At 42.0% G+C, this 23,719-nt stretch overlaps 2 protein-coding genes across 10 annotated transcripts in view; one reads left to right on the top strand and one right to left on the bottom strand.

Annotated features, from left to right (window-relative positions):
* LOC122965675 (transcription factor IIIB 90 kDa subunit-like) overlaps positions 1 to 10,741 on the top strand; it is a 33,855-nt gene extending 23,114 nt beyond the window's left edge. For all 4 annotated transcript variants that reach the window (XM_044329839.1, XM_044329840.1, XM_044329841.1 and 1 more), the window contains 12 exons: positions 558 to 651; positions 802 to 928; positions 1,014 to 1,053; positions 2,953 to 3,048; positions 3,231 to 3,545; positions 6,250 to 6,311; positions 6,402 to 6,483; positions 6,601 to 6,653; positions 8,979 to 9,259; positions 9,483 to 9,534; positions 9,627 to 9,813; positions 10,071 to 10,741. In XM_044329839.1, coding sequence (XP_044185774.1) covers positions 558 to 651; positions 802 to 928; positions 1,014 to 1,053; positions 2,953 to 3,048; positions 3,231 to 3,545; positions 6,250 to 6,311; positions 6,402 to 6,483; positions 6,601 to 6,653; positions 8,979 to 9,259; positions 9,483 to 9,534; positions 9,627 to 9,813; positions 10,071 to 10,108 — 1,427 coding nt within the window. In that variant the 3' untranslated portion in view covers positions 10,109 to 10,741. The remainder of the gene's footprint in view (positions 1 to 557; positions 652 to 801; positions 929 to 1,013; positions 1,054 to 2,952; positions 3,049 to 3,230; positions 3,546 to 6,249; positions 6,312 to 6,401; positions 6,484 to 6,600; positions 6,654 to 8,978; positions 9,260 to 9,482; positions 9,535 to 9,626; positions 9,814 to 10,070) is intronic.
* Positions 10,742 to 11,143: 402 nt separating this feature from the next.
* LOC122965677 (activator of 90 kDa heat shock protein ATPase homolog 1-like) lies at positions 11,144 to 23,447 on the bottom strand. Of its 6 annotated transcripts, none has more exons than XM_044329846.1 (10): positions 23,272 to 23,442; positions 22,907 to 23,023; positions 19,286 to 19,476; positions 19,057 to 19,139; positions 16,910 to 17,027; positions 16,721 to 16,821; positions 13,896 to 14,033; positions 12,941 to 13,042; positions 12,788 to 12,839; positions 11,144 to 11,507 (listed from the first exon to the last, which is right to left on the bottom strand). In XM_044329846.1, the coding sequence occupies exons 1-10, from the start codon at positions 23,295 to 23,297 to the stop codon at positions 11,350 to 11,352; spliced, it is 1,086 nt and encodes a 361-aa protein (XP_044185781.1). In that variant the 5' UTR covers positions 23,298 to 23,442; the 3' UTR covers positions 11,144 to 11,349. The 6 variants fall into 6 exon arrangements, with proteins under 6 accessions (XP_044185781.1, XP_044185784.1, XP_044185785.1 ...); XM_044329849.1 differs by lacking the exon at positions 23,272 to 23,442 and adding an exon at positions 22,494 to 22,596 and having other exon boundaries at positions 22,907 to 23,058; XM_044329850.1 differs by lacking the exon at positions 23,272 to 23,442 and adding an exon at positions 22,494 to 22,584 and having other exon boundaries at positions 22,907 to 23,058.
* Between the last annotated feature and the right edge of the window lie 272 nt (positions 23,448 to 23,719).

Raw genomic sequence — 23,719 nt, 5'->3', positions numbered from 1 at the left:
AGAAAGTACAATATTTCCCTCTGAAATGTAGAAAGTAGCATCACATGGAAATACTCAAGTAAAGTACAAGTACCTCAACATTATACTACAGTACTTCAATAAATTAACTTAGTTACTTTCCTCCTCCTCTGTCCTCCTCCTCTATTCTCCTCCTCTCTCCTCCTCTCTCCTCCTCTGTCCTCCTCTGTCCTCTCTCCTCCTCTGTCCTCCTCTGTCCTCTCTCCTCCTCTCTCCTCCTCTCTCCTCCTCTCTCCTCCTCTGTCCTCCTCTGTCCTCTCTCCTCCTCTCTCCTCCTCTGTCCTCCTCTGTCCTCCTCTGTCCTCTCTCCTCCTCTGTCCTCCTCTGTCCTCTCTCCTCCTCTGTCCTCCTCTGTCCTCTCTCCTCCTCTGTCCTCCTCCTCCTCTCTCCTCCTCTCTCCTCCTCTGTCCTCCTCTGTCCTCTCTCCTCCTCTGTCCTCCTCCTCCTCTCTCCTCCTCTCTCCTCCTCTGTCCTCCTCTCCTCTCTCCTCCTCTGTCGTCCTCCTCCTCTCTGTCCTCCTCCTGTATTCTCCTCCTCAGCTCTCCTGGTAGCGGCTCGGATGCATAAGTTTCGTCGTACAGTGAAGGATGTGATTGGTGTGGTGAAGGTTTGCCAGGCGACTCTGAGGAAGAGGTGACAATAGATCCCAGTACATTACAGTAGATCCCAGTACATTACAATAGATCCCAGTACATTACAATAGATCCCAGTACATTACAATAGATCCCAGTACATTACAGTAGATCCCACTAGATCACAGCACTCCCTCTCCATCCCCTGCAGGTTAACAGAGTTTGAGGACACGCCCACCAGTCAGCTGACCATCGATGAGTTCATGAGAGTGGATCTGGAGCAGGAATGTGACCCGCCCTCCTTCACCGCCGCTCAGCACAAGACCAAGATGCAGCAGGTAGAACCTTCCGTCTCTGATTGGCTGTCAGATGACAACAATGTTAACCAATGATTTTCATCCTTACCATCCTCTTCCTCTGCAGCTGGAGCAGGAGCTGGCCCGGAAGCTGAATGAGGTTGAAGGTCAGTTCTGCCTGAGGGTTCACGAAGAGGGCACTAAAGGAACCATTTAGGGCACTTCAGAGGGCACTAAAGGAACCATTTAGGTCACTTCAGAAGGCACTAAAGGAACCATTTAGGGCACTTCAGAGGGTACTAAAGGAACCATTAGGGCACTTCAGAGAGCACTAAAGGAATCATTTAGGGCACTTCAGAGGGTAATAAGGAACCATTTAGGGCACTTCAGAGGGCACTAAAGGAACCATTTAGGGCACTTCAGAGGGTACTAAAGGAACTATTAGGGCACTTCAGAGAGCACTAAAGGAATCATTAGGGCACTTCAGAGGGCACTAAAGGAACCATTAGGGCACTTCAGAGAGCACTAAAGGAATCATTAGGGCACTTCAGAGGGCACTAAAGGAACCATTTAGGGCACTTCAGAGGGTAATAAGGAACCATTTATGTCACTTCAGAGGGCACTAAAGGAACCATTTAGGGCACTTCAGAGGGCACTAAAGGAACCATTTAGGGCACTTCAGAGGGCATTAAAGGAACCATTTAGGGCACTTCAGAGGGCACTGAAGGAACCATTTAGGGCACTTCAGAGGGCACTGAAGGAACCATTTAGGGCACTTCAGAGGGTAATAAGGAACCATTTAGGTCACTTCAGAGGGCACTAAAGGAACCATTTAGGGCACTTCAGAGGGTACTAAAGGAACCATTAGGGCACTTCAGAGAGCACTAAAGGAATCATTAGGGCACTTCAGAGGGCACTAAAGGAACCATTTAGGGCACTTCAGAGGGCATTAAAGGAACCATTTATGTCACTTCAGAGGGCACTAAAGGAACCATTTAGGTCACTTCAGAGGGCACTAAAGGAACCATTTAGGGCACTTCAGAGGGCACTGAAGGAACCATTTAGGGCACTTCAGAGGGCATTAAAGGAACCATTTAGGGCACTTCAGAGGGCACTAAAGGAACCATTTAGGTCACTTCAGAGGGCACTAAAGGAACCATTTAGGGCACTTCAGAGGGCACTGAAGGAACCATTTAGGGCACTTCAGAGGGCATTAAAGGAACCATTTAGGGCACTTCAGAGGGCACTGAAGGAACCATTTAGGGCACTTCAGAGGGCACTGAAGGAACCATTTAGGGCACTTCAGAGGGCACTGAAGGAACCATTTAGGGCACTTCAGAGGGCACTAAAGGAACCATTTAGGGCACTTCAGAGGGCACTAAAGGAACCATTTAGGGCACTTCAGAGGGTAATAAGGAACCATTTAGGGCACTTCAGAGGGCACTAAAGGAACCATTAGGGCACTTCAGAGAGCACTAAAGGAATCATTAGGGCACTTCAGAGGGCACTAAAGGAATCATTAGGGCACTTCAGAGGGCACTAAAGGAACCATTAGGGCACTTCAGAGAGCACTAAAGGAATCATTAGGGCACTTCAGAGGGCACTAAAGGAACCATTTAGGGCACTTCAGAGGGCATTAAAGGAACCATTTAGGGCACTTCAGAGGGCACTAAAGGAACCATTTAGGTCACTTCAGAGGGCACTAAAGGAACCATTAGGGCACTTCAGAGGGCATTAAAGGAACCATTTAGGGCACTTCAGAGGGCACTAAAGGAACCATTTAGGGCACTTCAGAGGGCACTAAAGGAACCATTTAGGGCACTTCAGAGGGCACTAAAGGAACCATTTAGGGCACTGCAGGGGACAAACTTTTGCACAGTACTGTACATCATATAATACTTAACTAATAATTAAGGACAGCATTTAAAGGACAGTAAAGAATTTGTTTTGGACATTATATGAGAGGGTTTTTTGTTTTTTTTTTACAAATTCATGTTTTCATGTTTTCTCTAATTGTCACTGTGTTCATTCAGTCTTTTTAAAACCTTTGTGTCCTCCTCCATCAGGAGAGATCAGCTGCTACCAAGACGAGATTGAGACCGAGCTGGAGAAGAGCCGACCCAAACTGAGAGGAATCTATGCTGCGTACACCAAAGAAATCGGTCTGCACTGATCCCAAATCAGCTGAGTCTATCTGAGAATATCCACAGAAACAAAGAGATTAACATGAAGTCATTTTATACCTTTTTTCATTATGATTCAGTATTTAAATGTATTTATCCAGGTTTCATAGAGACACTAGCAGGCATTGAGCTCTTCCTGACCTGTGACCTCTTATTTTCAGACCCTCAGGACGAGGAGTCTTTGATCTCTGACCCTGAGGAGTTGGAGGTTGAAGATGATGAGCTCCAAGCTGCCACCCAACATCTGACACAGGACTTCCTGTGTCACGTGATCCAGGAAGAGGAGGGGCGGGGCAAAAAAACAGATGACAGTATCGGCGAGAAGGAGGCTGGGCCAGAGCACGAGGGGGAGGGGCCTCCACGTCACACTGCCCCTCTGGCTGTCATTCTTGGGAAGCTGCCAAGGGTCGCCAGCCTGGGCCTCCAGCAGACTTTCCAGACCTTCAGCAAATTAGAAACAGACAGCCAACCAGATGGTGAGAACAGAAACACTTCAGTGACACCATCATGAAAAACACAGGTGGTAAACAGGTGATGGTTTGTTGTTGTTTCGGTTGGTTGGTAGGTAGGTCAAGTCAAGTCATTTTTATTTATAAAGCACCATATCATAACAGAAGTTATCTCAGGGGTCTTTCCACATAGAGCAGGTCTAGACCGAACTCTTTAATCTACAGAGACCCAACATTCCTCCAGGAGCAGCAGCAGCAAAAACTCCCCTTTAACCTGAAGAAACCTTGAGCAGAACCGGACTCTAGGTGGACGCCATCTGCCTTGAACGGTTGGGTTGAGAGAGAAAGAAGGAGGGAGAGACAGAGAAGCACAATAACAACAATAATAACAATAATAATATTAATAGCAGCAGTGTCAAGCTGAACAGCATTTGGTCTGCAGCTGAAGGTTTCCTGTGATACAAGAAAGCACAAAAACTCCGGGAAAGAAGCCAAGTTAGTAACATGTATAATAGTACATAATGGAATACAGATGGAGAGGAGGAGGAGGAGAGAGGAGCTCAGTGCATCATGGGAAGTCCCCTGGCAGTCTAGGCCTATAGCAGCATAACTAAAGGCTGGTCCAAGGCGAGCCTGGTCGGCCCTAACTATTAATGCAGGACAGCAGGTCAGGCAACACTGAAGATACTTCTTTGTTGAAGAATCGCAGGCAAAAACACAAAGTGGCCGACTGGAACAAAACAGAGGATCCAACAACGACTGAACAGAAAACCAGGACATAAAAACTAACTGAACTAACGAGGACATGAGGTGCAGATGAGATGGGCGGAGAAATTCAGGAGAACAGACGGAGCTGATTGGATGGGGAAACACAGAGAGTCGGGGGACAGACACAGTCTCTATGTGGTTTTGGGGACAGACACGGTCTCTATGTGGTTTTGGGGACAGACACAGTCTCTATGTGGTTTTGGGGACAGATGCGGTCTCTATGTGGTTTTGGGGACAGACATGGTCTCTATGTGGTTTTGGGGGACAGACGTGGTCTCTATGTGGTTTTGGGGACAGACATGGTCTCTATGTGGTTTTGGGGGACAGACGTGGTCTCTATGTGGTTTTGGGGGACAGACATGGTCTCTATGTGGTTTTGGGGGACAGACATGGTCTCTATGTGGTTTTGGGGACAGACATGGTCTCTATGTGGTTTTGGGGGACAGACGTGGTCTCTATGTGGTTTTGGGGACAGACACAGTCTCTATGTGGTTTTGGGGACAGACGCAGTCTCTATGTGGTTTTGGGGACAGATGCAGTCTCTATGTGGTTTTGGGGACAGACGCAGTCTCTATGTGGTTTTGGGGACAGACACAGTCTCTATGTGGTTTTGGGGACAGACGCAGTCTCTATGTGGTTTTGGGGACAGATGCAGTCTCTATGTGGTTTTGGGGACAGACGCAGTCTCTATGTGGTTTTGGGTGGGTAACTGCTCTAATGGAAGCACAGAGGAGCGTGTTGGACTGCAGCTCTGCTTCCTGGTCTCAGCTCTGGGTTGTCATGGTTTTGGTCTACTAATAAACTCAGCCATATTTCTAGATATGAGAGCAGCTCCATCCAGAGTGGGATGTATGCCGTCTCTCCTAATCAGACCAGGTCTTCCCCAGAAAGTCTGCCAGTTATCTATGAAGCCCACATCGTTTGCTGGACGCCACCTCGACAACCAGCGGTTGAATGATGACATGCGGCTGTACATGACATCACTGGTCAGATTAGGCAGCGGTCCAGAGGAAACTACAGAGTCCCACATTGTCTTTGCATATGTTCACATCGAGTCAACATTAAATTTGGTGACCTCTGATTGGCGTATCGGGAGTCGTTCCCATCAACATGAATAACAATCGTTCCATATTTACGTTTATTCTTAGCCAGCAGTTTTAAATTTGACTCAATGTCGCCCGCTCTGGTCCCAGGAATACATTTAACTATGGCTGCTGGTGTCGCTAACTTCACGTTTCTGACTATGGAGCTGCCAATAATCAGAGCTGGTTTCTCAGCAGGTGTGTTGCTGAGGGGGGAGAACCAGTTAGAAACTGGTTGGTGGTGAACCGTGGGCTTCTGCTTAGGGCTATGCTTCCTTCAGACAGTCACCCAGACACCCTGGCTTCCCGGCTGCTCGGGAACTACTGGGGGAGTGGGAGCTATGCTAGGTCGGCCCACACCGGATACTGGGGGCTGGCTAACTACATTAGCTACTGATTGGTTTTCCATGATGCGGAGCCGTGCTTCCAATTCACTGAACCTCACCTCCAACACTGCAAATAAACTACATTTATTACACGCACCATTATCACTAAAGGAGGCAGAGGAATAACTAAACATATGACACACCAAGAGAGAGAGAGCAGGAGAATGAGAGGGAGAGAGAGGCCATCGCTAACTGCTTAGCTAAGTTAGCTGCTAAGCTAACTGCTGAGCTAAAGTAACCAACAGCTGTAACTGCATTAGCAAGAAAATCGCTAAAGGAAGGAGAGAACTGAGAGTGCTTTAGCAGAAGTAGTGTAAGTTTAAATGTACAGCAGGTAATTATCCACAGTAACGAAGAATAGAGCAAAATTAACTGAGTTTAGAACAGCAAACACACTATCAGTAACACAGAAATGAGACAATACGCTTACCGTAGCACATCAGAAAGGTTGTTTGGCTAGTTGGTTGGTCGACTCATTGATCTGTTATGTTCCAGACGAGCACTCTGAGAGTGGAGACCTGGATCTGGACGGTATTGATGATCAGGAGATTGATAAGGTCAGTTTATGAATCAATTTATGTTCGTTGTTGTATCTGAGATGTTTTGTGCCATGTTGAAAGGTTGTCTGATTTTGCTGTGTGCTGCAGTACATCCTGAACGAGAAGGAGGTTCAGGTGAAGACGGAGCTGTGGATGCAACAGAACAAAGACTATCTGAAAGAGCAGAGCGGTGAGTCATCGTTATGACATCATCATGACATCATCAAACGTCCAAATATGATACCAACATAATTTCCAGCATTCAGCCGTCTGAATGTGATTTATTTACCATCTGTTTTTTTCACAGAGAAAGAGGAAAGGATAAGGAAAGAGAAGGAGCGGGGGACATATAAAGAGAAGGTGAGGTTGTTGATGATACACGGGGTTTCTCAGTCTGCTATCCAGGGGCGTCATGTCAGGGTTCACGCCGGCGTTCATGTCACAGAACAACTCAACACGGTTTTATCAGTCCCGACAGGATTTTACAGATTTTTTTTGTGGTTATTGAAGAAAAGTTTCAATACAGTTTGTGATGTTTTATGTGCAGCTTTTGTGGAAAAATTGTAGGAAAAAGGAAAAATTATAGCAAAGGAAAATAATGCAATGTTTAAAGAAACTGCTACAAATGAATAGTCATATGTGATCACTTCCTTGGATAAAAAGCATACTGCATATCATAATAATAATAATAATAATAATAATAATAATAATAATTTTGTTTATATAGGTTCTCAAGTCAGGAGCACAAAGTGTTTTTCATAGACAGCACAAAAGAAACAATCACAGATATAAAAAGAAAAACAGAAGAACAGCAAAATACAAGCACAAATCTGAAAGACTGTATAAAAGAATAAATCACCCAAAAAGGTAAAACAAGTGAAACTATTAAAATAAACTTAAAATCAGCACAACAGAGATTATGTAATAAAGACTAAGACTAGTAATAAAACTAGTTTTCAGGTGAAAAGGCAAGTCTGTAGAAATGTGTCTGAAGACAGGATTTACTAACTGGAAGACAGTTCCAGAGCCGAGGTGCCAGCACAGCAAAAGCTTGATCACCCTTTGACCTCAGACTGGACTCTGGAGCAGCTAGCAGGCTGAACCCAGTAGATCTAAGAGGCCTGTCTGGACAGTAAGTAGTTCACTGATGTACTGTGGTGCCATGTGAAGCCTTCAATCAGTGCAAAGAGGCTAAAACTTCTGTGATGAGAAGAGCGTTTGGCTGCAGAGTTCTGCACAGTCTGAAGTTGAGCTGCAGCTCGGGCACTGAGGCAGGTAAACAAGGTGGTACAATAGTCCAGGTATGAGGAAGTAAAAGTATGAATGAATTTCTCTGTATTGCTAAAAGACAACATTGCGCTGATCTTGTTAGAAACATGATTGTACCAATTTCTTTGTGCTTTGTTCAAAGTTTAGCTGACTGTCAAAGATGACCCTCAGGTTCTTGGCAGTGCCCTTAATGTTTTGGATAAGGGGACAGCTATGGCTGGACTTGAGCTGCTTAGGACTGATCATAAGCACCTCAGTTTTGTCAGAGTTTAGCTGCAAAAGGTTTTGTAACATCTAGTCGCTCACATCAGCTAAACTGCTCTGTAGTGTGGCCAGCTTGTTTCATTCAGAGGGTTTAATGGAGAGATATAACTGTGTATCATCTGCATAACAGTGACATGAGATGTTATGGTGACGAATGATATGACCCCTAATGGTAGCATAATACAGAGAGAACAGAACTGGTCCAAGAATTGATCCTTGAGTTATGCCACATGAAGAGATGAATGAATCAGTGGAGACATATTGTGTTGTTGTGAATTTTCTTAGCATCTTGTTTATCTGAATTAAAAGACAGACTTTATTTTACCTTGTTAAAAAGGAAACATAATTCATCAGCTGTGTGTTCAGTAACTACCTCAAACTGTGTGGCACGTTTATAACAAAGTCTCAAATAAAATCCACTGGTGGTCAGAGATGGAGAGGTCCATCACAGACACATTCTTTAAGTCCAAACTGAGTGTAAACACCAAGGATAAATTATGGCCGTGGCCAGAGACACATTGAACCAGATTGAGGGACTCAGTAATATTTAAAAACTCAGCTGCAGTAGAACTTGAGGTGTCATCTATGTGTAGGTTAAAATCACTAACCAGAATCATCATAGTTTAAAATAACTGATTGTAAAAATAAAGAGAATTCTGATAAAAACACTGGTTTTGCCTTTGGGGGTTGATAGATGCCAACATTTAGCACAAATACTGCAGAGATTTCCTGACTTTGCATTAATTATCGCAAAAGCAAAATCACAGTTTCCTGGAGGGAGTGAAAACAATCAGTTATTTTGTTTTTTATTAGTACTTCATTAAGATTTATTTGCAGAGACTGTGACTGTTCACTTCTTTTGATCAGTGTCAAAAAGCCTGTTTGCCTCCACTGTGTCTCAAAGTTGTAATTATTATTTATTATTATTATTGTGATTGCCAAATCACAATTTGCTGCATGGACTGATTCATGATGACAGTTGGTGGAGTGAACTGTGCACTGCTAATAAAAAACACTCTTTGGCTGATGTGTGGCCGAGTCAGATATATCAGAGCTTCACAGTCATAATCATGACTTGGATGTTGTCATAAACACTATATATAAGTCAGTCCGATATGACCTGAATGCAGTTTAACATCCGACTGTTTCCAGCCCAAGAAGTCCAAGAAGAAGAAGGAGATGATCCAGGCATCGACAGCGAACGAGGCCATTGAGAAGATGCTGGAGAAGAAGAAGATCTCCAGTAAGATCAACTATGACGTCCTCAGAGACCTGAACAGTCGAGGGACAGGAAGCGGAGGGGGCAGCAGTCCCAGCAGAGCCTCTGACCCCCCCGATAGCGCCGTACAAAAACGACTCAGCCGTCGTCGCCGCAAGAAGACGGGCAGCAGCAACCTGGACCTGGCCAACACAGCTAGCATGATGGGGAAGAGGTAAGATCTTTATAACTTTATTTCAGAATCCTCCAGGAGGAGCTGGATCTCTTAAAGTGGAGTTCCTCAAGGCTCCAGTCTGGGTCCGCTATAGTTCAGGTATCAGATACCTCTCTGTCCTCTATCCGACTACAGACTCAGGCTGACCTGAGTCACCTTATTCACTGTTATTTAATCAGACAGTAACATGGTGGTGTCTCTTCTCTGGTGCCTTTTGTTCCAGGCTCCGCCCCCTCCTGTCCTCCACGTCAAAGAAGAAGAAACCTGCCTCCCAGGTGACTTATCTCCACCTGTCTCACCTGCGCCACCTCACTGAGTGTATGACACTCTGTGCAGCTGTTCAAAATCTATGTTTTTCACTTCTCAGGGAGAGAACGCTGCCACTGTGACAACCAATACCACAACAGAGGCAGCTGCTGAGCCAACCCCTGAACCCGAACCAGACCCTGAACCAGACCATTGCTCTGCCCCCATGGAAGAGGAGGAGGAGGAGGAGGAGGAAGAGGAGGTGGAGGTGGAGGAGGAGTGTGTCAGTGCTCTGCAGCTTGTAGGAGGTCAGTCCAAGCTTTTAACATAAAAAACCCAGGCTCTAAAGACTGGGACTGATTGGTTGGTTGGTTGGTTGGTTGACTGGTTTGTTGACTGGTTGGTTGGCTGGTTGGTTGGCTGGTTGGTTGGCTGGCTGACTGGTTGATTGGTTGGTTGGCTGTTTGGTTGGTTGACTGGTTTGTTGACTGGTTGGTTGGCTGGCTGACTGGTTGATTGGTTGGTGGATTGGTTGGTTGATTGATTAATTGATTTGTGTTTCCAGATTACGGCTGTGAGGCAGAGGAGGAGGAAGTCTTCTAGCTCCGTCCTGATGACCTTTGACTTCCCCATCTGGTTTGACCTTTGACCCCTGGCAGCTCCACTGAGACGCTTCAGCGTTACAAAAATCAATGAAAAACTATCAGTGATAAATTAAATTCAGTCTAATCATCGATCAGTGAAAGCATCGCAGCACTGGAAATGATTTGGATGAAACTGAAGTTGATTTGTTTGAAATCATTTTGATCATATGAAATTGATCGCTGATCATCTTTAGTGGATTTTTCTAACATTGAAGCTCTCATGTTGTTCATATTGTAAAAAGCTTTCATTCAGATGTTTGTGTATTTTTATACCTTGAATGACTGTAAATATGAAATTATTGTTCCACATTCATGAAATCTTTCATACTTAAACTACAGTTTCTTCATGTTTAGTTTTGATGATCTGGAAAATAATTTGTTAAAGGACTGAAACATCAAACTGTTTTAATATTTTTTATGTTTCTTATGTACTTTGGTAGATTTTCTTGTTCTTATGTATATTTTTTTTAGGATTTTGTGTAAATTGTGTGTATTTTAAACTGAACATTGTGTCTTTGTTGCTCCACGTGTAAAAAGAGACAAAAACAATAATGAAAAAAGAAAGCAGAGAATAAAGAAACTGACAACAGTAGACAGGAAGCTGTGCTGATGTTTTCCTTTCTCACCTCAGATACTGAATACTGGTTGTTGTACTGCTGTTACGTTATCAGGCATCAAATATCAGTGTTAATGAGAACGATCAGCTCTGTTTATAATCACAGATACTGTATGTTGAATCCACAGAAAGACAAACCATGAGTATGTGTGGCCTACCTGACCTGCTGGACCTAGATAATGAGATTGAACTTTATTGTCATGGCACACATGACGTATTAGTACAACGTTGTACAGACGGAAAAGTCAACGGCTGTGGAAGTATGTTGTTGTTGAAGTGTTATATTTTCTATTGCTGCTCCTCAGTCACCAGCCGGTCATCCTCAGGAACATGACGTGAAATCTGTTTAGACAAACAGAAACAACATCTGCACACTGAAACTGTCCGATCCTTTATTTACACAGTGATTCAGTCACACAGAACATATCACAGACTTTAAAGGGACAGTCCAACAGCTGCTGAAACATCCTAGGAGCCCAAGAACAAGAGAGACTTCCTCTTTCTGCAATGTTTAGTTAAAGTCTGACACTGATATGTGAGCTGCTCAGTCATCCACTGACAGCCTGTCAGACAAGCTTCAGGGTTCAGTATCCAAACGTCTGTTTTATGGCCTGGAAGTAGAAGCGGGTCCAGCCCTCCCGGGTGGAGTCCTCCTCCGCTGAGGGAACTCCTCGACACTCCATCCTCAGCTCCGTCTCGTCTCCTCGCTCCTCCAGCTGCAGGCTGATGGTGGCGAAGTGCTCTGATGGAAACAACAAACATCAGAGAGGTGGACTACGAGGCGAGATTAGTGGGTTAGCGACGTACGTTGAGCCTAAAGTCAGGTGGCTCTCTTCTAACCTGCTAGATCACCATGGTAACTGATGCTGCAAACTTAACCTGGTCCGGAGCAGGTTATAAAGCACCGCCCTTTCACTAACCACCTGATTCGCTGCCAAGTCTGTTTAACACTGCTGATACTGCAAATATCGATTCGAAAATTGATTAGTCTTTTATCAGACTTATCATTGATTTGATATATTGTAAATTTGTAATGGTGCGATAGGTTAGGATTACTTGTGGGGTGGGATTTTGTTACAATATATTAAACTGTATTTCGAATAAAACAAAAAAAACTAATAAAAAACACTTTAAACAAAAAATAAAATTGATTAGTCTATTGGTATTTATCACAGATAATATTAAACATATAACATTAATTTCACTTTGATTTGGCCAAAACCTAAAGTGATTTCCACTGGTCCTTCATTATGGGACAGAGTCAGACCTACATACGTTTCTTGAATATAATTAAATCTGCTGCATCAAGTTTCAAGTTTCAGAGCTCTGGATGTGGGAGGCACGGAGAGTGCACTGAGTGGTAAAATAAGTATATTAACTAATTATGAATTCGTTCTAATTTATAATTTGAATGAATTCACAAGATCAGCAGTTTTCTGCCAGCATTCCTCTCTCTCCTTATTTGCAGCAACAGTGTTGCTTTTTGCTGTGATAATGTATTTATACTATTCATAGCTCTTCATTATAATGACCTGTTCCTCCCGACTGAAGCAGGCAGCACGCCATCGCTCCATTTTGTGCGGAAAAAGAGTCAAATGACACAACAAACACCCCCTTTTATGGGGACGCGCACAGAGCCTGAAGCAGAAAGCCTGAGTTAACAAAGAAAGTTCATATCCACCGTCGTGATACCACGTATCTCTGATCGTGAGTTTAGGGTTTGTCAAGCCAGAACACACAAAGAAAGCCTGGATATGTTGAACTCGCTTCGTAGTAAAACCCCTCAGAGGTCAGAGCGCTGATATAAACAACAAACATCAGAAGTCAGAGCACTGATATAAACAACAAACATCAGAAGTCAGAGCGCTGATATAAACAACAAACATCAGAAATCAGAGCGCTGATATAAACAACAAACATCAGAAATCAGAGCGCTGATATAAACAACAAACATCAGAAGTCAGAGCGCTGATATAAACAACAAACATCAGAAGTCAGGAGAGGTTCTGAAAACAGACGTACCGCTGGGCCACGTCCTGAACCGCCACCTCATCCCGATCTTCTTGTCAGGTACCTGCGGGGAGGAGTGGTAGCCTAGTTACCATGGCAACGTGATATCTCAACACAGACAGTTAACCGACTGACAGCTGATTGGCTGAAGGGCTGTGACCTCACCAACTGTGTGAACTCTCCACTGACGCTGCCGTCCAGCAGCTGGAACTTTCCTCCACGACGACCGTCCACCGCCGCCGCCGAGCGCGTGAACACCTGCACAAACTGCACACAGGTACACACAGTACTACTACTCTACTACGGTACCACAGTACTACTACTCTACTACAGTACCACAGTACTAATACTCTGCTACGGTACCACAGTACTACTACTCTACTACAGTACCACAGTACTAATACTCTGCTACGGTACCACAGTATTACTACTCTACTACGGTACCACAGTATTACTACTCTACTACGGTACCACAGTACTACTACTCTACTACAGTACCACAGTACTAATACTCTACTACGGTACCACAGTACTACTACTCTACTACGGTACCACAGTATTACTACTCTACTACGGTACCACAGTACTACTACTCTACTACGGTACCACAGTATTACTACTCTACTACGGTACCACAGTACTACTACTCTACTACAGTAGCACAGTACTAATACTCTGCTACGGTACCACAGTATTACTATTCTACTACGGTACCACAGTATTACTACTCTACTACGGTACCACAGTACTAATACTCTGCTACGGTACCACAGTATTACTACTCTACTACGGTACCACAGTACTAATACTCTACTACGGTACCACAGTATTACTACTCTACTACGGTACCACAGTACTAATACTCTGCTACGGTACCACAGTACTACTACTCTACTACAGTACCACAGTACTACTACTCTACTACGGTACCACAGTACTACTACTCTACTACAGTACTACAGAGTACAAGTACATGTGCCTGCAGAATCAGTAGTTCTGGTACTTGTACCCCATTTGGCCAGGTTAGTCCTGGTTTGGCCTGTTAATCCTACTTTATACTGGTTAGCCCTTGTTAGTCCTGGTTTGGCCTGGTTAGTCCTGGTTAGTCCTGGTTCGGTACCTCCTGGTTGATGAAGGTCCTGTACAGCTCATCAGCTGATGTGAGAAAGGTTTCCCTCAGAGAGAAGCTGCAGGTCGGGATACGAACACCTGCAGGATCAGGGGCGGGGCTAGAGGAGCACCTGGAGGCAGGACTGATCTATAGAAGAACAAAAATACCCTACCTGTAGTTTAACCAAACTCTACCTGTAGTTTAACCAAACTCTACCTGTAGTTTAACTTAACTCTACCTGTAGTTTAACTAAACTCTACCTGTAGTTTAACCAAACTCTACCTGTAGTTTAACCAAACTCTACCTGTAGTTTAACTTAACTCTACCTGTAGTTTAACTAAACTCTACCTGTAGTTTAACCAAACTCTACCTGTAGTTTAACCAAACTCTACCTATAGTTTAACCAAACTCTACCTGTAGTTTAACCAAACTCTACCTGTAGTTTAACCAAACTTTACCTGTAGTTTAACTAAACTCTACCTGTAGTTTAACTTAACTCTACCTGTAGTTTAACTAAACTCTACCTGTAGTTTAACCAAACTCTACCTGTAGTTTAACTAAACTCTACCTGTAGTTTAACTTAACTCTACCTGTAGTTTAACTAAACTCTACCTGTAGTTTAACCAATCTCTACCTGTAGTTTAACTAAACTCTACCTGTAGTTTAACCAAACTCTACCTGTAGTTTAACCAAACTCTACCTGTAGTTTAACTTAACTCTACCTGTAGTTTAACCTAACTCTACCTGTAGTTTAACCAAACTCTACCTGTAGTTTAACCAAACTCTACCTGTAGTTTAACTTAACTCTACCTGTAGTTTAACCTAACTCTACCCGTAGTTTAACCAAACTCTACCTGTAGTTTAACCAAACTCTACCTGTAGTTTAACTAAACTCTACCTGTAGTTTAACTTAACTCTACCTGTAGTTTAACTAAACTCTACCTGTAGTTTAACCAAACTCTACCTGTAGTTTAACTAAACTCTACCTGTAGTTTAACTAAACTCTACCTGTAGTTTAACTTAACTCTACCTATAGTTTAACCAAACTTTACCTGTAGTTTAACTAAACTCTACCTGTAGTTTAACTAAACTCTACCTGTAGTTTAACTTAACTCTACCTGTAGTTTAACTAAACTCTACCCGTAGTTTAACCAAACTCTACCTGTAGTTTAACCAAACTCTACCTGTAGTTTAACTAAACTCTACCTGTAGTTTAACTTAACTCTACCTGTAGTTTAACTAAACTCTACCTGTAGTTTAACCAAACTCTACCTGTAGTTTAACTAAACTCTACCTGTAGTTTAACTTAACTCTACCTATAGTTTAACCAAACTTTACCTGTAGTTTAACTAAACTCTACCTGTAGTTTAACTAAACTCTACCTGTAGTTTAACTTAACTCTACCTGTAGTTTAACTAAACTCTACCCGTAGTTTAACCAAACTCTACCTGTAGTTTAACCAAACTCTACCTGTAGTTTAACTAAACTCTACCTGTAGTTTAACTTAACTCTACCTGTAGTTTAACTAAACTCTACCTGTAGTTTAACCAAACTCTACCTGTAGTTTAACTAAACTCTACCTGTAGTTTAACTAAACTCTACCTATAGTTTAACCTAACTCTACCTGTAGTTTAACCAAACTCTACCTGTAGTTTAACCAAACTCTACCTGTAGTTTAACTTAACTCTACCTGTAGTTTAACCAAACTCTACCTGTAGTTTAACTAAACTCTACCTGTAGTTTAACCTAACTCTACCTGTAGTTTAACTAAACTCTACCTGTAGTTTAACCAAACTTTACCTGTAGTTTAACCAATCTCTACCTGTAGTTTAACTTAACTCTACCTGTAGTTTAACCTAAATCTACCTGTAGTTTAACCAAACTCTACCTGTAGTTTAACTAAACTCTACCTGTAGTTTAACTAAACTCTACCTGTAGTTTAACTAAACTCTACCTATAGTTTAACCAAACTCTACCTGTAGTTTAACTAAACTCTACCTGTAGTTTAACTTAACTCTACCTGTAGTTTAACCTAAATCTACCTGTAGTTTAACCAAACTCTACCTGTAGTTTAACTAAACTCTACCTGTAGTTTAACCAAACTCTACCTGTAGTTTAACCAATCTCTACCTGTAGTTTAACTTAACTCTACCTGTAGTTTAACCAATCTCTACCTGTAGTTTAACTTAACTCTACCTGTAGTTTAACCTAAATCTACCTGTAGTTTAACCAAACTCTACCTGTAGTTTAACTAAACTCTACCTGTAGTTTAACCAAACTCTACCTGTAGTTTAACTAAACTCTACCTGTAGTTTAACCAAACTCTACCTGTAGTTTAACTAAACTCTACCTGTAGTTTAACCAAACTCTACCTGTAGTTTAACTAAACTCTACCTGTAGTTTAACCTAACTCTACCTATAGTTTAACCAAACTTTACCTGTAGTTTAACCAATCTCTACCTGTAGTTTAACTTAACTCTACCTGTAGTTTAACCTAAATCTACCTGTAGTTTAACCTAACTCTACCTGTAGTTTAACTAAACTCTACCTGTAGTTTAACTAAACTCTACCTGTAGTTTAACCAAACTCTACCTATAGTTTAACCTAACTCTACCTGTAGTTTAACCTAACTCTACCTGTAGTTTAACCTAACTCTACCTATAGTTTAACTTAAATCTACCTGTAGTTTAACTTAACTCTACCTGTAGTTTAACTAAACTCTACCTGTAGTTTAACCTAACTCTACCTATAGTTTAACCTAACTCTACCTGTAGTTTAACTTAAATCTATCTGTAGTTTAACTAAACTCTACCTGTAGTTTAACTAAATTCTACCTGGGTCTTACTGGTCTTGATCTGGTTCTTTTTGTTCTGAGGTGGTGTCGGTGTCGGTCCAGTGGCAGTGGCAGTGGGTAGGATCATCCCCTGGCTAAATTCTGTAAAGCCAGAGGTCCCGCCAGTTCACTACAGTGACATCATACAATTCACTGATTGATTTGTCTCGGTGCATCCTGGGTAACCAACCTGACTTCAGCTGGTGGACGTATTCGCCCAGAACCCTCCGCACCTCCTGCACGCCGCTCTTCTTCATGAGGTCAAGGAGCGATGTGTTGGGCTGGTCTTTACACAAAGATGCTGTGATCTGGACCAGGACATAACAATCAATATATCATCAATACAGTCATCTATACAATCATTAATACAGTCATCTATACAGTCATCCATACAGTCATCCATACAGTCATCAATACAGTCATCCATACAGTCCTCCATACAGTCATCCATACAGTCATCAATACAGTCATCTATACAGTCCTCCATACAGTCATCCATACAGTCATCCATACAGTCATCTATACAGTCATCTATACAGTCCTCCATACAGTCATCAATACAGTCATCTATACAGTCATCCACACAGTCATCAATACAGTCATCTATACAGTCATCCATACAGTCATCCATACAGTCATCTATACAGTCATCCATACAGTCATCAATACAGTCATCTATACAGTCATCCATACAGTCATCAATAAAGTCATCTATACAGTCATCCATACAGTCATCCATACAGTCATCAATACAGTCATCTATACAGTCATCCACACAGTCATCAATACAGTCATCTATACAGTCATCCATACAGTCATCCATACAGTCATCTATACAGTCATCCATACAGTCATCAATACAGTCATCTATACAGTCATCCATACAGTCATCAATACAGTCATCCATACAGTCATCAATACAGTCATCTATACAGTCACCCATACAGTCATCAATACAGTCATCTATACAGTCATCCATACAGTCATCAATACAGTCATCTATACAGTCATCCATACAGTCATCCATACAGTCATCTATACAGTCATCTATACAGTCATCCATACAGTAATCAATACAGTCATCTATACAGTCATCCATACAGTCATCCATACAGTCATCTATATAGTCCTCCATACAGTCCTCCATACAGTCATCCATACAGTCATCAATACAGTCATCAATACAGTCGTCCATACAGTCGTCCATACAGTTCTCCAGACAGTCATCCATACAGTCCTCCATACAGTCCTCCATACAGTCCTCCATACAATCATCCATACAGTCATCAATACAGTCATCCATACAGTCCTCCATACAGTCATCCATACAGTCATCAATACAGTCCTCCATACAGTCATCCATAGTCATCTATACAGTCATCCATACAGTCATCCATACAGTCATCTATACAATCTATACAGTCATCTATACAGTCATCCATACAGTCATCCATACAGCCATCCATACAGTCATCCATACAGTCATCTATACAATCTATACAGTCATCCATACAGTCGTCCATACAGTTCTCCAGACAGTCATCAATACAGTCATCCATACAGTTATCAATACAGTCATTCATACAGTCATCTATACAGTCATCCATACAGTCATCCATACAGTCATCCATACAGTCATCAATACAGTCATCCATACAGTCATCAATACAGTCATCCATACAGTCATCAATACAGTCATCTATACAATCTATACAGTCATCCATACAGTCATCAATACAGTCATCTATACAATCTATACAGTCATCCATACAGTCATCAATACAGTCATCTATACAATCTATACAGTCATCCATACAGTCGTCCATACAGTTCTCCAGACAGTCATCCATACAGTCATCCATACAGTCATCCATACAGTCATCTATACAATCTATACAGTCATCCATACAGTCATCCATACAGTCATCAATACAGTCATCCATACAGTCATCCATACAGTCATCCATACAGTCATCTATACAGTCATCCATACAGTCATCCATACAGTCATCTATACAATCTATACAGTCATCCATACAGTCATCCATACAGTCATCCATACAGTCATCAATACAGTCATCCATACAGTCATCTATACAGTCATCCATACAGTCATCCATACAGTCATCTATACAATCTATACAGTCATCCATACAGTCATCAATACAGTCATCTATACAGTCATCCATACAGTCATCCATACAGTCATCTATACAATCTATACAGTCATCCATACAGTCATCCATACAGTCATCCATACAGTCATCCATACAGTCATCTATACAGTCATTTATACAGTCATATGTCATCAATATGATCAGGACATTGTTGACTCACATCGAGGTCATCTGTGTCATTCTCGTCAGACAGGTTTGACACTTCGATGGTTCCTCTGAACTTCACACCACTCCTGGACGTTCCTGTAGACAGGACACAGTCAGCTACACTGCACCACAGAAGAAGAGCACCTGTGTGATGTCAGCATTCACTTCAGTGACATCTCATTTAAGTCAGTGACATCATACTGACAGTGACATCACACCGGCTTCAGTGACATCACACTGACCCAGCCAGCCGGCTCTCAGCTGCCACTCATAGAAGAAGATGAGTTTTCCTTTGCGGTTGTTGATGGAAGCTTCTCCGTCCAGTTTGGAGACGTCGGTCAGCTGACAGATGCCCTCTGACCCCTCCACCCGAATCGCCAGCAGCAGCTGACGGAGGCGCTCCGATGACCAGCTGCTGACATCACGCTCTGTCCTGACGCACAGAGAAGAAGAAGAGTTGATTCTATGATATGACACAACAAGTGAATCGTGTCCACAGAGCAACAGACTGAATGCTGTAAACATTACAAACTCATGCACAATGCAGCCGCTTAGACTTCTGTCCAACTTGATCCCGACTCGCTCTGATGTTATCACATAACAACAATGACCTCACAAGATCGAGGCGGCCACAACTGTTCTTCACCAACTGACAGACCGCAGTGCATGATGGGAAACACCTGCTGTCACCTGAACATGACATTTTATAGAAACTCCTCATTGTTATTTGATTGTTAAGATTCAGATTTACTTCAGATGTGCTGATGAACTTTTAACAGAAAACATTCAGTAAACAAATATTACAGACACAATATGAACATTACATCATTATTTCATTATACATACATTGTCATGAACTGAAATAAAATATAACTTTTGGTAAGAAGTCTTTCATGAAGATTTTCCTCTGTGCAGAGATGCCAGTCTGAATATGTGACAGAGAAATGATATAATGTCTATTTCTGCTCCTGTGTTCTGCATTTTGACTATTGTTACATATTGAGGCGGGTATATTTGTATATGTATTGCACTGTTCTGTAATGCACTGTACTGTTCTGTACTGTTCTGTACTGTTCTGTATTGTACTGCACTGTTCTGTACTGTTCTGTACTGTACTGTATTGCACTGTTCTGTACTGTATTGTACTGTTCTGCACTGTACTGTACTGTTCTGTACTGTACTGTTCTGTACTGTACTGTACTGTACTGTACTGTACTGTACTGTACTGTACTGTACTGTTCTGCACTGTACTGTACTGTTCTGTACTGTACTGTATTGCACTGTTCTGTACTGCACTGTACTGTACTGCACTGTACTGTAATGTACTGTACTGCACTGCACTGTTCTGTACTGTTCTGTATTGTACTGCACTGTTCTGTACTGCACTGTTCTGTACTGTTCTGTACTGCACTGTTCTATACTGCACTGTACTGTACTGCACTGTTCTGTACTGCACTGTACTGCACTGTACTGTACTGCACTGTACTGTAATGTACTGTACTGTACTGTACTGCACTGTTCTGTACTGTTCTGTACTGTACTGTATTGCATTGCTCTGTAGTGCACTGTACTGCACTGTACTGTAATGTACTGTACTGCACTGTTCTGTACTGTTCTGTACTGTACTGTACTGCACTGTTCTGTACTGTTCTGTACTGTACTGTACTGTAATTTACTGTACTGTACTGTACTGTACTGTATTGCACTGCTCTGTACTGTACTGTACTGTATTGCACTGCTCTGTAGTGCACTGTACTGTACTGTACTATACTATACTATACTGTACTGTTCTGTTCTGTACTGTACTGTACTGCACTGTTCTGTACTGTTCTGTACTGTACTGTACTGTACTGTAATTTACTGTACTGTACTGTACTGTATTGCACTGCTCTGTACTGTACTGTACTGTATTGCACTGCTCTGTAGTGCACTGTACTGTACTGTACTATACTGTACTGTACTGTTCTGTTCTGTACTGTACTGTTCTGTTCTGTTCTGTACTGTACTGTACTGTACTGTACTGTACTGTTCTGTACTGTACTGTAATGTACTGTACTGCACTGTTCTGTACTGTACTGTATTGCACTGTTCTGTACTGCACTGTACTGTACTGCACTGTACTGTACTGTATTGCACTGTTCTGTAGTGCACTGTACTGTAATGTACTGTACTGCACTGTTCTGTACTGTTCTGTTCTGTACTGTACTGTACTGTTCTGTACTGTTCTGTTTTGTACTGTACTGTACTGTTCTGTACTGTACTGTACTGTTCTGTACTGTAGTGTTCTGTACTGTACTGTACTGTAGTGTTCTGTACTGTTCTGTTTTGTACTGTACTGTACTGTTCTGTACTGTACTGTACTGTTCTGTACTGTAGTGTTCTGTACTGTACTGTACTGTAGTGTTCTGTACTGTTCTGTACTGTAGTGTTCTGTACTGTACTGTACTGTACTGTACTGCACTGTTCTGTACTGTACTGTACCATGAAGCAGGATTTGTGGTTAGTGAGGTAACCTCAGGTGTAACTCTGGGTTTTGAAGGTTACAACAGTGGTTTGCTTCTTACTGGGGTACATCACCATGGTTAACTGATGGTGAACAGTTAACCTGGATGATTTTATTCTCTGATTCCATCACTGCAGTCAGAATAACATGAGACAACTGTGTGATGATGGGTCTGTTTCAGAAAGCAGGTTCAGCAAACTCTGAGTCAAACCCTGAACTCTGAGTTGATGAACCTCAAGATGGGAAACTCAGAGTTTTTGATTTCAGAGCAGCTGATCAGAGTCAGAAGTTCACTTGTCAATATACAGAAATGCTGATATTTATTGGTAGTTGACATGAAAATAATATTGACACGTTGCATTTTGTTTCTGATGTTTCAGTCCGGACAAATAGGAAGAAAAAATCTCTTGTTCATAAAGTCACTGAAGCCCCGCCCCTCCAGTAAAGCCCCGCCCCCTGACGTCACAGCAGATAAAAATATCTGAACATGTGCTGATCCAGCTGGAGGGTCATATAACTCCTCAACACACACACACACACACACACACACACACACACACACACACACACACACACACACACAAAGACAATAAATTAATAGGCCTACTTTCTATAAAAATGAAAAAGTTGAAATCTGTGAGCAGTTTTGGTTGTTGTCGTTGCCATGGATACGATCAGCCTGTTGTAGTGTTGAACTCGTCTCGTCAGCTTTACTCTCTTATTGCTTCTGTCTGATTATTATAACACTCATCAAACTGAACACGAAACATTTGAAAATAAGCTTTTCATCGTTTGTCTGATTCTCTGATTGATTTTAAATGAATCTGTTTTCTGACACAGAACAACTCAGTTAGAAAGTTAAGTTTGTGCTTAAGATGAAATCTGACAAATGATGTTAAGAGAAGCAACATTTCAACACTGTTAATGATAAAAACAGTCAAACAGACCAGTGCCAGTTGTTGACGTTGGTGGCGTCGGCTCGGTCCTCCACGATCCACCGAGGATCTCCTTCCCCCCACTTAGCCATCACTGGGAATACTGGAGTACAGGCTACTATACTGTAATACTACCACAGTGTACTGTAATACTACCACAGGCTGCTATACTGTAATACTACCACAGTGTACTGTAATACTACCACAGGCTACTATACTGTAATACTACCACAGTGTACTGTACTGTAATACCACTATAATACTACTATAATACTACCTCAGTGTACTATACTGTAATACTACTATAATACTACCTCGGTGTACTATACTGTAATACTACTATAATACTACCTCAGTGTACTATACTATAATACTACTATAATACTACCTCAGTGTACTATACTGTAATACTACTATAATACTACCTCGGGGTACTCTCTCTCTCTCTCTGTGTCTCGCGCTGACTGTCTCGTGCTGACTGTCGGTGATCAGCTGTCAGCAGCAGCTGCAGCGTAAAATCCTTCAGCTGCTTCCTGTGACGACTTTTAAAGTGAAACAACAGTCAGTGTTTGCTGCTGATAATAAAACATTATAAATCACAGACGTGATTATAAAGAGGAATAAAGTACAAAACACCAGATAAACTTCTTATAATCGTCACTCATCTGCAGTAAGAGCATTGAACACATCAGTGATTGAATGTGTCAGAGTTTAAACAAAGATAAAAGTGAAGTCATTGTTTTTGCAGCCGAGGAAGAACAATTAAAAGTTAATATTAAAAACCACAAACCGAGTCAGAAAGCTTGGTGTCGTCATGGACTCAGACCTGAGAGTCAGCTGACTGTCACCTGGAGAATATATGAAGGATTAAAGGATTTATAAACTAGTTCTGCATTTATCTTCAGGAGACTCGACTACTGTAACGTGGACCAGACGAGTCCTCACTAAGACTAGAAAGTGGATCATATCAGTCCAGTTCTCAGATCTTTACACTTCCTGTCTGTCAGAGAACTGATGGTTTAAATACATCACTGATCTGCTGCTTCGTTATGAAACATCCAGACTATCAGGTGGTCTGGATCAGGTCTGCTTTCTGTCTTCAGCGTTCAGGTTTTATGCTCCACATATCTGAACAAACTCTCAGTTCTTTCAATCACAGCTGAAGACTTTTCTGTTTGTAATAATTATTAATTTCTTGCACTGAACTGTAACTTTTATTCTTGTATTTTATTCCTGTC

This window comes from Thunnus albacares, chromosome 16, assembly GCF_914725855.1.
Source record: "Thunnus albacares chromosome 16, fThuAlb1.1, whole genome shotgun sequence".
Lineage (NCBI taxonomy): Eukaryota > Metazoa > Chordata > Actinopteri > Scombriformes > Scombridae > Thunnus > Thunnus albacares.
The sequence above is the reverse complement of the archived record's forward strand: the minus strand, read 5'-3'. Positions and strand labels throughout refer to the sequence as shown.